This window comes from Microcaecilia unicolor, chromosome 4, assembly GCF_901765095.1.
Source record: "Microcaecilia unicolor chromosome 4, aMicUni1.1, whole genome shotgun sequence".
NCBI classification, from domain to species: Eukaryota; Metazoa; Chordata; class Amphibia; order Gymnophiona; family Siphonopidae; genus Microcaecilia; species Microcaecilia unicolor.
The window spans coordinates 244,943,528-244,960,137 of record NC_044034.1 but is presented as its reverse complement, the minus strand read 5'-3'; the positions used below and the strand labels follow the sequence as shown (position 1 = coordinate 244,960,137).

Sequence of the window (16,610 nt, the reverse complement as noted above, 5' to 3'; positions counted from 1 at the left end):
TGTATAAAGACACTATGTCAAGCGTAACCAGCCATGAATCTTCTGTCACATTCTCAATTTTTTCCAACTCTCTCAAGAAGTGGGACGAGTCTTTTATATAAGAGGGCATATCTTGTACATGATGTTTTAAGAACAAGTCCACAAATTGAGACAAGGGTTCTAGAACTGATGATCTCGTGGAGACTATTGGGCGTCCCGGCGGGATGTTAGCTAGGAAAAAATTTCTCTACTCTAGTAAGACTGATATAAGAGGCAAGCAGATAGAATGTGGTCATTGCCAATGGTGTAAATCAGGAATAATGGGCCCTACTTGGTGGGCTCCTGGTAAAGATAGTACTATTGGGTTAAGGGATAGAGTTACATGTGACTCGAATAATGTTATATACAGTATTATATGTCCCTGTGGACTGATTTATATAGGACGCAGTAGTAGACCAATTAAAGTTCGCTTAACGGAACATAAATCCAGAATTACTACTCAGAATATGCAGGCTCCTTTAGTAGCCCATTGGATAGATAAAAAACACACAGTAGATGATATACGGTGGAGGATCCTGGAGTGTGTGGGTACAGGGGAGGAGGGGGGCTCAGTTAAAAAACTGCTAAATTACCGTGAACAATTTTATATTTTTTCTTTAAATACGGTATCGCCAGCTGGCTTAAATGCTGAGTTAGAATGGATGTCACTGATTGGATAGATCAGTATATCCTTTACTTTAGAGGTCCAATAGAGCCCGGGGGAGGATCTATGATGTCAGAGGTTACTTTTATATTTCTATATTTAAATAAGCGATGAGAACGCCGGCGCCATCTTGAGAAAGGGGAAACCCGCTATAATTAAGTAGAGCTGACGCTGGGTGAGACTGTAGGTAAGATTTTATGAGAAGTGTATTGCGAAATAACCTGGACTATTGATAACTTGTGAAGTAAGGTTTTCTTTGTGCCAGGACAATTTATTAATATATGGGGTTTTTGTTTTTTAGAGGATAGCCCTTGACACAGCTCGATGGAGGGCGAAACATGCATGTCGGGCACTGAACCCTCTGGTCTAACTATATAAGATAAGTAATTTAAATTGACAAAATCGTTATAAATATATGAGAAATTGGCTGAACCAATGAAGAAGTGGACGCCAGTTACATTGCCATAATTTACAACTTTTTTGGCAATGGGCGTCGCTGAGGTTGCCTGAGAGATACTTTAAATTACATTCAAGTGAATTTAGAGATTTTTTGTATCTGTTTGTATAACAGAATAAATGTAAAGATTTTTTGTTTGAAGAATATCAACTACCGGTTCCTATATTGAATGAGATATTTATATATTTAAACATACATTTCAAAGTATATTGCTGTATTTTACATATCAACAATCCCATATCCCCTCCCCCCACCCTCACTTCCCCAACTCCCTGCCCATATGTCTCTTCTATTTTCATTTTGCAATAGTCCCAACACTGCTGCACCCATGGATAAGTTTATGATGTGTTTCGGTCCTTGTACTCTTAGAGGTGTTCAGAGCCGCGGTGTCATCAGCTGGGGCGCATCAAGGTCGATCCCGTCTCGATGCCTCCATTCTTTGTACTTATCCCATATTTTTAAGAATTGGGCTACTTGTCCATTCTTTATTGCTGTCAATTTAGACATTTGGTAGAAGTAGTCCATTTTATATATAACCTTCAATACTGGGGGAGTCGACTGTTGCTTCCATGCGGATGCCACCGCTATCTTGCTCGCCGCCAAAAACATGGAGGCCAACCGATGTAGCGGTTTCGAAAATCCTGTAGGTCGAAAGTTTAGTATGCAGTGGTCCACTGTCAGTGGATACTCTTTGCCCAGTATTTGTTTAAGCATGTCCAACAGTTCTCTCCAGTATCTTTGTATTTTTGGGCATGTCCACCAGATGTGTAGCATGTCTCCCTTCATTGTACATCCCCTCCAGCATTGATTCGACGTTTCTGGTATCATTTTGGCTAGTCTGTCCGGGGTGTAGTACCAGCGATATAGTATTTTATATCCATTCTCTATAATGGCACTACTCACAGAGCTACTTAACAAGAAACCCCATGCCTTCTCCCAGCTGTGTATATCATGTCTAGTATCTATGTCTTGTTCCCACCTCTGTGTGTATTTCAGTATGGGGGTTCTATGTGCTAATAATGCTGCATATATTCGTGTTATACATCCCTTGGTGCTACTCCCACCCATTGCCCGTTCCAACTCTGTTTCCTCCCCCTGCAACTCTGCCCTCGCTTTTCGAAGAATGTAATTTCTAATTCTGGAGTAGTAAATTAAATGTTGTGGTTGAAGATCATATTCCTCCTGCAGCTCCTCATAGGGCCGTACTACCCCCTCTTCCCATATTTGTCCTAGCTGTTTTAGCCCTCTCTGTTCCCATTGTTTATACACTATAACTCCCTCTTCCCATGCAAACCCTGGTGCTCCCCTAATGTGCATCTTACGGAAGTATGTTCTATTTGGGCAGTGCTGCTGACGTATCGTATTCCAGGTCAGGAGTGGTGATTGTATTGCTATTGGCAAAAGTGCCGCCATTGCTCTGATACGCTTTCTAGGTTGCCATAGCAGCATGGCTGGTTGGTGCATACCCACCCACTGTTTTTCTATCTGAAGCCATGGTTTTGTTTCAGCGTTAACCCAAGCTACCAATATCCTCAGCTGTGCCATACCCCCTTTTTTTTGATTGATAGAGCATTTCCGCTCGAACTCGCGGTGGCTTATGCTTCCATATATATGCAAATGTTTTACGCTTTAGTTGTCGGAAAAATTTATTGGGGATCGGTAGTGGTAGTGCCATGAAGAGATATAATATCTTGGGCAAGATCATCATTTTTATCGCTTGTATTCTACCTATCCATGATAGCTCCAATCCCTCCCATCGGTCTAGCTCTTTGAATAGCTCCCGCATTTTAGGGGGAAAGTTCGCTTCATATAAATCCGTTAATTTGGGTGTAAGATTAACCCCCAGATATCGCAATGAGCGAGTTGCCCATCGCAGTGGGTATTGCTGTTTTATGGCCTTGGTAGCTTCTCCGGACAGGTTCAGGCCCATTAATTCTGATTTAGTCATATTTATTTTAAATCCTGCTATTTTCCCAAATTGCTGTAGAGTTTGTATTATGCCCTCCATAGAACCCTGAGGATTTGTCACAGTAAGCAAGATATCATCTGCGAATAGCATGATTTTATGTGTCTTTTGTCCGATGTGGACGCCTTGTATCTTGGGATGTAATCGGATCTCCTGGGCTAGGGGTTCCAATGTTAGGGCAAAAAGCAGAGCTGACAGGGCGCATCCCTGCCGTGTTCCTCTCTCCAGTGTAAAGGTTTCAGAGCATTCCCCATTAATAATCAGAGCCGCTAGTGGGTGTTTATATAATTGTCTTATCCATGCTATAAAGCTGCCTGTTATCCCCATTTTCTTTAGTACTTCAAACATATATGGCCAGTGGACTCTATCGAACGCTTTTTCGGCGTCCAGTGACAGGAGTACCGCCGGTTGTTGCGTACTATTGATCTCCTGTATAAGATGTATGGCTCTTCTTATGTTATCAAATGTCTGTCTACCCTCTATAAACCCCGTTTGGTCATCTCGTACTAATTGCTGCATAAACATCTGTAGGCGTTTAGCCAGAATCTTCGTAAAGATTTTATAATCTGTGTTTAATAACGATATTGGGCGGTATGAACCGCAGTGTTTCGGGTCTTTCCCCGGCTTTAGCAGTATAATTATATGTGCCAGTCTCCACGAGTAGGGCAATTTTTCCTGATGCTCAATCCCATTTACAACTCGTGCCAGTAAGGGGGCTAATAGATTTCTAAAGCGCTTGTAAAATTTATTCGTAAACCCGTCTGGCCCTGGCGCTTTTCCGTTTGGTAGGTTATTGATGGCCCACTCTATCTCTTTTAGTTTTATCGACGCCGATAGTATGGCGCTTTGGTCTGGGGTGATTTGGGGGAGCTCTACTTTTTCCAGGTAAGTCTGTGTTGTTTGAGGGTCTGCTTGAATCTCATCTCTATATAAATGTTTATAAAAGTCCATAAAGGCCCGGCTAATTCCCTTAGTTGTGGTTAATCTTTGCCCTGTGCTTTCTTCTATTGTATGAATATGATTTTTGCTTTTATGCTGCTTCAGTTTATATGCTAATAATCGGGATGCTTTATTATCAAATTCAAAGTGGCTTTGTTGAGTTTTTTGCAAGATTTCCGCCACTTCTGCTAGTTGGAGTTCCCTAAGTTCCAATTGTACCTGGTGGCATCTCTCCGCTGCGTTAGTGGGCGGAGTTCCACTGGCCATCGACATCTGCAGTGTTTCTAGTTCTATATGCAATTGTTGTGTTTTTGCTTGTTTCTGTTGGCTCCTATGGGCCTGCAGTGATATAATTTGACCTCTTAGGACTGCTTTTAATCCCTCCCATACTATCTCATCTCCTACTTCCCCCGTATCATTTTCACTAATGTAGTGTTTTATATCTTCTTCTAGTTGTTTTGTAACATTTTGGTCTGCTAGCATACTATCATCCATGCGCCATGTTGGGGGAGGCAGTCTATTAGTTGCACTTTTTAGTTGTAATGTTAGCGGGGCGTGATCCGACCATGTTCTATTTTGTATTTGAATTGTTTGCACCTGTTGCAGTACAGCTCGCCCTCCTAGCCATAAATCTATTCTGGAGTATGATGCATGTACTGCAGAATAATATGTGTAACTACGAGATGTAGGGTTATAATGCCTCCATATATCTATCATCTGCCATTTGGACAAAAACGTATGGAGTTTAGCTCGATCTGTTCGTGCATATCGTATCCCCTGTGTGGAATTATCCATTGATGGGTGTGGTGTTAGGTTGAAGTCCCCTCCAATCAGTAATTCTCCCTCTATATATTTTGCTATAAGTTCTGATAGTTTCTCATAGAAGGAGCCCTGTTGTTCATTTGGGGCATAGATGTTCAGCAAGGTAAAGATCTCTGTCCCCAAGCTTATTATCAGTAATAAATATCGACCATCTCTATCTCTCACCACTCTCCGCACCTGCCATATGTATCTATGTGTCAGTGCTATCAGTACCCCTTTTTTTTTTGTTCTCTTTGTGACTAGATGCAAAATATATATCCTTATATCGCCCATGTCTGCATAGCTTTTCATGTTTTGGCAGCAAATGCGTTTCTTGCGCAAAAATTATATCTGCCCTGAGACGCATTGCCTCCTTAAAAAGGAGTTGGCGTTTTGCCGGGGAGTTTAGGCCCTTCACATTGATAGTGAGTAAGTCAATAGTGCCCATCGTGTCCTTCTTTGTTAGTGTCTGCTTTATCCTCTCCTACTCTGTTACTCTCGCAACCCCTCTGCCTCAAAAGACCATATCTATCTTGGTGCAGCAGTATCAGTGAATATTTCCCCCCTCTATCCCCATGTATCCCACTCCCATGACCGTTATCACCTGTCATATTTGGATCAGGTGTGCTGGGGTAACGTGTGACCGTCCCGTGTCCCTCTGCTTACCAGTTAGCTATTTTGTGTACTGTTAGCCCAGTTTGTGTTTAAACATTTTAAACTCTTCTCTACTGTAACATTAACACATTAACCTTTATATTCCTGTTTTAACTTAACAGTGGCATTACAGTTTACTTACTACCTCGCAGTCCTTAGTAGTAGCTATTCTGTGTGCGCCATCATGCATCTTTCTTTGCAATGCCTTTTGGCCGCTAGATTCTATGTTATCAATTTAAGTTCAAGTAGTCACCCTATCTCCACTTCTCAGTGCAGTATCCGATTGCTGACGCTGTAGCCGTCCTTTTCCTTTTGTCACTCTCTGCCATCTGGGTCTCTCTCTACGCGTTGTCCCCATTTCCCGTCTTGGCGCCATCATGGCGTGCAACTCTTTGTCTGGAAATATCAATGCCGCTTCTGCCACCTCTCTGATTTGATGTAATTTTCCTTCTTTATAAAAGCGCAGGGCGAAGGGGTGACTCCATCTATATTGAATTTTCTGCGTGCGTAGGTATTGAGTGATCGGGCGTAATTCTGCCCGTCGTCGCAGCGTAGAAGCCGCCAGATCTTGATAGAGTTGAATCTGGTGTGTATCCCATTTGAAATTCGGCTTTTCTCGTGCTGCCTGCATTATTTTCTCTTTCAGCTTATAGTCCACAAAGCAGGCTATCATATCTTTCGGCTGATTATTTCTGGGTGCTCCAAGTGCTCTATGTGCCCTCTCGATTTGTATCTCCGAGGGATCTTTATCTATTTGTATTTCCTTTAGGATGGCGCTTGCTATTTGTTGCACTGTATGTTCACAATCCGCATAAAGGGGAATCTCAGGAATACCTCGGAGTCTAATGTTATGACGTCTACTGCGGTTTTCTATGTCCTCCATTTTGTCCCATATTTGTTGGATGTTTTTCCTTTCCTCCGCTTGTTGCTCTGTTACCGATTGCAGCAGTTCGCTTTGGTCATCTAAGCGCTCTTCCGTTTCTGCTACTCGCGTTCCTAATGCAGCAATATCACCTCTGAGATCCGCACCCAGCGTGATTAAATCAGATCGTAAGGCTTTCAGTTCTCCTGTTATTTCTTTTAGCCAGTCTCGAATCTCTAGGATTGGTTCATTTTCGCCCGTTAGCGATTCCTCTTGTGTAAAGAGGATCTGGGATTCCTGCGGTATTTGTTCTTGTTGAGCCGGCCGCTCCTCCGCTGGGCCTTCCGCCATGCTGCTTTTCTTTATTGGTACCGCGGCCTGCTGTATCGACGCGCTGGATCCCGTGTACGCAAAACCCGCCAGCGAGTGCTTTATTGTTCGAGCTGCCATGCGTTTTTCGATCACCTGATGTTCCGCTATTGTCCGCGATCGCTGATTTTGGTGTGGCGTCGCGCTAACTGCTTGTATTTTCCACCTTTTTTCGCGGGACAGCCAGAGCTCTTTGCTCAAGCAGCCATCTTGGCTCGGTGACGTCACTTCCCCCCTAAAACCGTTTACCTTTTCAACCAGAGTCCGGGCTAAACCTGAGACTTCCATGCGCTCTTCCTCCTCTCCTTCCCCTACCTCCTCTTTATTCCATTCCATGGCTTCCTCCACCCTGGGTTCCCCCAGCTGCTGCTCATTCCCCTGATCTAAACTCATTTCCCAATCATTCACCCCTCCCTCCATTTCCTGGGAGTCCTGTATGTGTACTGATGGTTTCTGGGAATGATAGTTCCTTCCTTTATCTAGTAGTCTTACTGGCGCCTTGGCCACTAGAGGGCAAACTTTTCCTGTAGAAGAAATTGGAGAGTGAGATTCATTACGTCTAAAGGGAAAACTTCTCCCCTGTCCCGGTTTTGGCACTACCGGACTGGGTCTCTTTCCCAACCCCTCAAACAGTATATGAAAATGGAATGGAATAACAAAATTTCAAAAAAGTCTCGTATTCCAGTTTGTCTTACTTCAGCAAGGCCCAGTACTGTTAAAAGTGTTTCAGGCATCTGCTTTTGTCATATTTTCCCGTTGCAAAACCCAGCAGTAGTCCCCCATCATGTTGGGATTCCAGCGGCCTTGATATCTGATCTCCATTGTATAAATGTCTTTATGGAACCTCTCTCCATGTTCGTCACTTTCGTGTCCCAAATTGGGTGGGAAAAAGTCCATAAACTCTTCTTCTGACATTTGATCCTCCCATTGTATCTCAGGCCCCTTCGCTTCCATAGGAGTAGGTTCCTCCATATTTTCGGGTATCATTATGTATTCCACCCCCTAGAACCCGCTGGGTGCCATTACATACTGGTTGCGGATCCAGGGAGGCTCATTCCTCCTCAGGGCTACTCTCATCACTAACCATACCCATGCAAAGATTCCTGGACATCTGTGATCTCTCCTCCAGCCTGGGAATTCCTTATCTACTGGTGTACTTGGTGTTTCAAGAACCCCTAACCTTCGTGGGAAAGCAATCTTGCGGACAGATTCATGGGCTAGGGCATCGACATCCTCCTGAATATGACAAAAACACATAGTTAAACTAGAGGCGAACAAGTTAGTGTACAGAGCATTGCTCATGAAATTTTTTCCATCCTTCTTACAAGGTTTTTTTGCTCACATCAACTCAGTCTTTAAAGGGAACATAATTAAAAAATGAACACACAAACTAAATACAAAAACACAACACAATAAACTCCAACAACACGGTCCAATTAGGGCAAATAACTCAAAGTTAAGTCCTATATAAGTGTAGTCCCATATGCTGCCTTAAACAATTGGCATTTTACAGCTTTCTTAAATGCCAAAGTATCTTTCAAAAGCCTTATAGTTATTGGCAACTGATTCCCTCTCTCTTGGTGCAACAATTGAAAAAGTTCTACACCAAGTTTCTTCACAGGAGAAAAATCGCAAAACAGGAACAGTAAGCAGACAGGCGTTCTCAGATTACAAAGCACATGATGGGTGATAAACCTGTACAAGCAATTTCAAATAATATAAAAAAGAATGATGCAGTGCTTGATGAACTAACAACAAAAATTGATATTTAACTCTGAAAACAAGTGGAAGCCAATGCAACTTTATAAGATAAGGAGTTATGTGTTCAAACCGAGGGACATGCAACAAGAGACAGGCCACCGAGTTCTGGACAATCTACTAACGAATGAATACAATCAACAGATAACTGCACTAAAATAATCTAGCCCAGTCAACACCATAGCCTGCACTACTGTCCTGATGTCGTCGAAAAAGAGACTTCAATTTACTCAGTCAAAGCTTAAAATAGGAATTTCAAACTACTGCACATCTGTGGGATTTAAATACCAACAAAAATAATTCCCAAACCTCACATCTGACAAAACACAACCACATCTCTGGACAGCACAACCTGTGATGGAACATCGAAATCAACTTCACGACTCAACAAAAGAAACTCAGTCTTTAAATATTTCAAAATAAGCTTATTATCCTTCATCCAATCGACGTAAGAACAGAGTGTCCACAGGAAAAGATGAACTGAATATCGTCTGCGTATACACAAACTGACAAAATGGTCATAGCTACAAGATAAATAAAATAACTAACAGGGCTGATCCCTGTGGTACATCAGTTTTCAATGGCCTAGAAGCCATTCGTGGTGTTCCGCAAGGCTCTGCCTTGTCAGCCTTGTTGTTTAACATATTCATGGCTTCATTGGGCAAGGTTTTTCAGAATTTAAAACTTTCATTTAGGATGTATACTGATGACATACAATTTTTTTTCCCAAATTCTGACAGATTATCAAGAACTCTCAGGAATATTATCTCTGTATTTTGACAGATTCACATGTTGGATGCAGCAGCATAATTTAGATGTGGGGGTACAGCAAATGAACGCCTCCCATATTGATCCTGGCCCATCACAACTGTAAACTGACACACAATGACTTGGCAATTAGATCAACTAAAAAGCAAAAACAAAAAAATATAACATAGAAGCCACCCCAAGGAGTGCTCTAAGGATGTCCTTAGTTGCACACCTTTGTTGGTGCACTCCCTCCGGCGCATGGCACACCTCCAGCATGAGGCCCCAGTTCTTCATCTACGATGGTAAACAGAGGGCAAAAGATATTCCAGGCTGCTTCTGAGCTGGAAAACAGGACCAACAATGATACAGCACACTTTTCAGCAAGCAGGCTTTTTAACGCTGATTGGAGCTTCTTGGTTGTGTAGCTTGTGCTAGAGAATAATATGAATTCTGAACCAGAAAGTATAAACCCTGAATAGGTAACTGAGCCATTTCGATTACTGCAATGGAATTTACAGCAGCTGCAAAGAACATACCCTTAAGAAACTCCAGACTGCGCAGAACACGGCGGCGAGGCTTCTATTTGGCAAATCTCGGTTTGAAGCAGCAAAACCCCTTCGTGAAAAGCTCCACTGGCTCCCGATTAAAGAATGTATTGAATTTAAACTCTGTGCTCTTACGCACAAGATAGTTTACGGGGACGCTCCAGCTTATATGTATAGCCTGATTGACCTTCCTCCCCAAAATTCCGAGAAGTCGTCCCGCACCTATCTCAATCTTCACTTTCCAAGCTGCAGAAACTGAAGATACAAGCTACTCTTTGCCTCCTCTTTTATCTTTATGAGTCCCCGTTATTGGAACGCATTACCATTATCGTTAAGAGAGCTATCCGATCACAGCCTGTTCAAGAAGTCCCTAAAGACCTACCTATGTGATCGATCATACGCCTCTGCTGCTTGACCTCCTGCAATCCCTCATCCCTTTAGCCTATTGTTTCCCTCCCTTCCCCTCTACTGCCTTATTCTCTGTTGTTCTAGAATTACTATGTTATTCTTTTCCTTGAATGTTGTAAGCCACATGGAGCCTGCCTCAGTGGGATTTTGTGGGATATAAGTGTTCACAATAAATAACAGAAAATCCCTGTAGTGGGGAGGGACTAGGCAGAATCAGGGCCTGAAACTGTGGGTCAGCACAGAGACCCTGCATTATGGATGCCACTGCTATTCTTAAAAGCCAGTAGCCAAATAAGACTGATGCCATGAGCAGGCTTAGAGGTGGAAGACGAGCACTGGAGTTCGGAGCTGGCTGTGTGCTGATGATTTTTGGGTAGAAGGGGGTAAAGTTTCATTCCATCATCCCCAGCTATCAGTGTTTTCTAGGGAAACTAAACTTCCCAAATAAATTGGGGGAGGACAGAGTGCCCTCCCCCGAGTGCCTCTGGATGCACAACTTTTAAACCTGACCTCAAAACTATGGATTCAGGCCTTCCTTTACATACAAGAGAGTTTCATCAGAGAGGATTCCCTCGAGCTCCAAATGAAAAAGCATTCTGTTTCTTTATGAAGTTAGATCAAAATGTTTGGTTTGGTTGTCCATGAAATCTGTCACCTTACCTTAGTGAAGTGAACAACTTCCCAAAGCAAGTTTGCATAGGCATCAAAATAAAGAGAACTGCCATTCCAGCGAGGCACGAAGGTCCAATTTCAATCCAGAGTAGAACAGTTACTGCTATTGCTTGAAGTGGTGCCGCCCAGAGAAAGTGCAGAAAAATTGTTGCCTGCACAACAGTTGGGATAACAATGTGAGTTTAAGCATGTACTTTCAGTATCTAGAAATTTTTACAAAACAATACCAGTACGTCTTGCCCCATCCTTGGCCACCTTTAAATCTAGACTGAAAGCCCACCTCTTTAACATTGCTTTTGACTCGTAACCACTCGCCTCCACTCCTCTCTTCCTTCCCGTTCACATTAATTGATTTGATTTGCTTACTTTATTTATTTTTTGTCTTTTAGATTGTAAGCTCTTTGAGCAGGGACTGTCTTTCTTCTATGTTTGTGCAGCGCTGCGTATGCCTTGTAGCGCTATAGAAATGCTAAATAGTAGTAGTAGTAGTAGTAGTAGTAGTACACAACGAAGAATAGAGTTAAAAGTAGCAATGCTTCCTAGTCATTAAATTTGATACAGACAATGACATCTCCCCTTCCAATTACATAATCCAGCAAAAAATGTGTCTTCATGTTTCTCAAAATCCATTATAAATATTGCTGCGGAGTAAGGACAAAGAGAAGGGCTCTGAAGATATTTCAGATGCCCAAGGCCACAATAAGGAGATGGGTTAGGCAAAACTCAAAACAACTGCTGAGATTTCCTCCTAAACACATAAGGTATCTTTGTGCTTCTTTTTAGTTTCCAGTTATATCTGAAGGGGCATTCTGTCATGACCACCTCAAAGCTGAAGTGGCTTAAGTGTGCAATTCTGCTCACTGCATCTCAAAATAAGATAACTGAATTAGAAAAGCTATTGAGAATGGCAGCCAAAATGATTATGGGGATGGAACGACTTCCCTATGATGAAAGACTAAAGTGTTTAGGGCTTTTCAGTTTGGAGAACAGACTGCTCAGGGGAGATCTGACAGAGGACAATAAAATCATGAGTGGAATGCGTCGATCTGACTTGCTTGTTCATTCTTTCCAAAATTACTAGTCTGGGAGGCATACAATGAACCTACTGAGTAGCACATTTAGGAGAAAATATTTCTTCACTCAACATCTAATTAAGCTCTGGAATTCATTGCCTAAGAATGTGGTAAAAGTTTGGACAAATTCTTGGAAGAAAAGTCCACAAACGAGGAGGAAGTGACGTCATCGAGCAGCATAGCCGCCTAAGAGCTGAGTTCCCACCAGCTCACAGAAAGTTCGAGCTATACCCTGGCATTTTGCATCAATTTTACTTGTGAGGAGGAAAGGGCCAATAACTAGGACGATAAATTTGATGAATGATGAGTCTGCGGCAGGAGGCGGTGGATTTCTCCCGCTATGCTTTCACCAGCAGGGTGACAACGCAACAAGGGTGCACTCTGGAGGCCGCGACTCCGCGCAAACAAGCAAACTCTGAGAGTTCCTCCCAAACAGGCTTACCGCTTTCAGGAAAAGAACCGGAGGAGTCCGAGGTGGCGATTCTTCCTGATCTCAAGGAATGGCTGCAGGAAATCAGGTCAGACTTAAAAGCGCTTCGGCCGGACTTGGTGAAGTTTGGGGCGGACCTCTGGGGCGAGATACGTGAATTGGGAACCAGGTTGGAAGATGCGGAGAATCATATTGACGCGCACTCAGAGGCACTTGGAACACTAGATCAGCAGCTAGCTGATCTTCACACAGGTCAACAACAACTACTGGATAAGCTGGAGGATTTAGAAAATCGTAGCCGCCGACGCAATCTGCGATTCAGGGGTCTCCCTGAAACCAAGACTGCAAGTCGGTGGTTCAGAAGCTGGTAAGCACCTTGCTGGCCACGAACGTGGTCACACTTGAACCCAAAACCATCCTATTGGAGAGATCTCATAGAGCGCTTGGCCTGTCACGAAATAACTTATCTAAAGATATCATCGCATGCTTTCAGGATTATAAGCTTAAAAAACAAATTTTGAAGGCGGCATGTCAGGCCCAGAACTTTCAATGGGACTCCTATAGTATAGAAATATACCAGGACCTGGCAGCAGCCACACTTAAACATCAAGCGAATTTAAAACAAGTCACTAGGAGGCTTCGAGAAATGGACATCCGTTACAGATGGCGGCATCTTTTTGCACTAGTTTTTTATAAAAATGGGCGGATGCATCAAGTTAAATCGTTATTAGAGGCCCGGGAGATTCTTCCAGAAGAGGGCCCATCAGTGGTACCCACATCCTCAAGCCCTGGAAAGATTGTTCCTTCTTTGGCACTGCCTCCTAAGTGGCAATGAGTGGGCAAGAACCCTAGACCACTGTAACGCCAACAATCTGCCACCCAGGTCACCTGACCTGTTTGAAGCTCTAGTGATCTTTTCATTCTGCTACATTGGCTATAACATACTGCCTGGAGGCTAGCTGTAAGCACGCCTTAAGACGTGGATTGCTCAAGGGTTTTAGGGTGCACTGCAGGGAGCTTTTGATGCTGCTCCTCCCTGTTTTCACCCAGGGTTTCACAGTTGCATCATGTATAACACTTATGGTTGCTTTTGCATAAATTAGAACTCCTTTTTGTTTGCTGTTTCTACGGGCTATAAGGTGGGCGGGTGTTTAACTCATACTTCCTTTGTTGACAACCTTCCGTACTCGGATGGGGAGTCTTGGTTTCACGAGGGGGATAAAGGGAGGGAGGAGGGGATATGGGGATGGGAGGGGGGAGGTTTTGGGATGAGGGTGAGATGAGGTGGCATGATCGGGATTGGGGGGGCGATGGATGTGTGGTTTTCTCTGGATGTGTGTGGGCAGGGGAGATGTAATACTCTAGATGTCTGATATTACATTGATGCTTCTGAATGTCAGGGGGTTGAATATGTCGAGGAAAAGGCAGCTCCTCTTTCGGGAGTTGCTCCGCCTTCGGGTGAACATGGCCCTAGTGCAGGAGACCCACTTAAAGCTCTCACACATGGCAAACCTCTCCCAACTTGAGCGGCAGACTAAGGAATAAATACAGTTCAATGATAACGGGGAGGTCACACTGGGGACACTTTGGGAGGGTTTTAAAGCAGTAATACGAGGTCATTTTATTGCGCTGAGAGCTCATGTGTGGAAAGTACGTTCTCTAGTTGAGGACACCCTAAGGAAGCGATTGTTATGAATAGAAAGCCGGCTTCAACAACATAGTTCTCAACCACCATCCCATCTCTTGGATCAAATACATAAAATTCGCACAGAACTCTGTGAACTTGAATTGGCTGATCTCTCAGAGCAGCTCCAACAGGTTCGTCAATCTCACTTTGAGTTTGGCAATAAAGCTAGCAGACTCCTAGCCTATAAACTTAAAAAAACATGCTAATCGAACCCAAACTGTTAATCTTAGAGATGGGAGGGGTGAGATACATTCAGACCCTGAGTACCTGCGATCGATGTTCCAGGAATACTATGCAACACTCTATTCTCCAGATATTGATCCCTCTGTAGACTCTATTGCTGGATATCTTGATAAAATTGATTTTCTGAGGCTGTCGGAGAGTGCTGGAGAGGTGTTATCTCAGCCTATTGAGCTGGAGGAAATACATCAAGAAATCAGGGGGTTGGCCTCTAATAAAGCTCCAGGGCCCGACGGTTTCACTAATAAATTCTATAAGACCTTTGGGAAGTTGTTAGCCCCATTGTTGTTGAAGGTGTTTAATTCTTTCGAGGAGGGTCACTTGCTGCCGGAAACCTGGAACTTGGCTACTATAACGGTTATACCCAAACCAGGCAAGGATCCTCAGCTATGCAGTTCTTATAGACCTATTTCTCTTCTGGGAGTTGATTATAAGATCTTCACCAAGATCTTGGCCTCCCGTTTGCAGCTGAATCTTCCCTCCTTGATTCATGAAGACCAAGCTGGGTTTGTCCATGGGCGGAAAACATTTGATAACATTCTTAGAGCCCTTCACATGATATATAATGCTCATGCTAGGAACACTCCCCTATTTCTTTTATCGTTGGACATGGAAAAAGCGTTCGATAGGGTGTGTTGGTCATTTCTTTTTGCTGTCCTAGAAAGGGTCGGTATCTCGGGTCAGTTTTCTCAATGGCTCCAGTTAATATATGCGACACCGAGTGCCTTTGTTCGGGTTAATGGTTAATACTGAGGCTCTTTCTCTTTGTATCGAGGCACACGTAAGGGGTGTGCACTATCACCTTTGCTTTTTGCACTTGTTAAGGAGCCCCTAGCCATCACTGTTCAATCACATCTGGATATTAGGGGTCCTCTGTATGGAGATATTGAGACTAGGATTCTCCTCTTTGCTGATGATGTACTCCTTACTCTGGTGGAGCCGATGGTTTCCTTTCCAGTAATCTCGGATGTGTTGCAGGACTATGATGCAGTTTCAGGCTTTAAGATTAACCTTGATAAGTCAGAGGCCTTAGATGTGAACATGTCTAATCAGCAAATAGCTACACTACAATCTCGTTTCCCGTTTCGATGGGCAACTCGATATATCCGTTACTTAGGAATTAATATACCTCATCGGGTTGATGATTTATATGGGGTTAACTTCCCTCCTAAGGTGCGGGAACCATTCCTGGAACTGGACCGTTGAAAGGGGTTGACACTCTCCTGGGTAGGGCAGATCAGCGCAGTTAAAATGATCATACTCCCTAAACAACTACATCTATTTATGGTGTTGCCTATCTTCTTACCAAACAAATTTTCACGGGGTGTACAATGCAGTGGCGTACCAAGGGGGGGGCGGTGGGGGTAGTCCGCCCCGGGTGCACGCCGCTGGGGGATGCCGCGGCGCGCGCCTGCTCTGAGTTTGCTGACTTCGCGCATTCGCTGCAGCTCCCCCTGCCCTGGAACAGGTTACTTCCTGTTCCGGGTCAGAGGGAGCTCCAGCAAACGCGCAAAGTCAGGGAACTCTGAGCAGGCGCGCGCTGCGGCACCCCCCCCCCAGCAGCGTGCACCCGGGGGGGGTTCCGCGCTGCATCGGGGGGGTGCTGCAACCGGGGGGGTCCGCGCTGCATCGGGGGGGGGGGGGGTGCTGCACCCAGGGGGCGGGGCGCTGCCCCGGGTGTCCGCCCCCCTAGGAACGCCACTGGTACAATGTAAAGTTTTCTCCTTCATTTGGAAGAAAAGGCTGCCAAGGGTGCGTAAAGAAGTGATGTATCAATTAACAGCGGGGGGGGGGGGGGGGGGGGGGGGGGGATGGGAGTCCCATCTTTTCTCTTATACTACCAAGCAGCTCATCTTAGAATACTAGCAGATTGGCTCCAGGCTACTGGGAAGATTTGGAAATGGCTTGAACAGGGGTGGTTGGATCCTCACCCATTGAGAGCAGTATCATGGCTACCTAGTCAGGTTCTTAGGGAGATTGTTAAAGGATGTCCGCCTCTGCTTCAATGGCCTTTGACCACTTGGCGTAAGATACGAGGAAACTTTTTCCCAGACTGTACATACTTTCTGCACGTTTATCCTTTTTGCTCCCCACTTTGTCCCCGGCACCCAGGACTCTTGTTACTGTTCGTGGAAAGGCCTTGGTCTTTGCGAGTTGGGTCAGGTGTGGGATGAGGGTGAAATTTTGTCATTCAAGGAGTTGTGTGAAGAACATGGGCTTTCCCCCTCATAGGCCTTTCAATACCACCAGCTTCGAGACCTCATCACACGTAGGGCAAAAGGTGACCTAAGCCTGTCTGAGACCCTCCTTGAACAAG

At 44.2% G+C, this 16,610-nt stretch overlaps 1 protein-coding gene across 1 annotated transcript in view; it reads right to left on the bottom strand.

The window, feature by feature from the left end:
• ABCC4 (ATP binding cassette subfamily C member 4) overlaps positions 1 to 16,610 on the bottom strand; it is a 520,751-nt gene that overhangs the window by 439,380 nt on the left and 64,761 nt on the right. Inside the window, exon 6 of the mRNA XM_030201377.1 lies at positions 10,852 to 11,015. Within this exon, the coding sequence (XP_030057237.1) occupies positions 10,852 to 11,015 (164 nt within the window). The remainder of the gene's footprint in view (positions 1 to 10,851; positions 11,016 to 16,610) is intronic.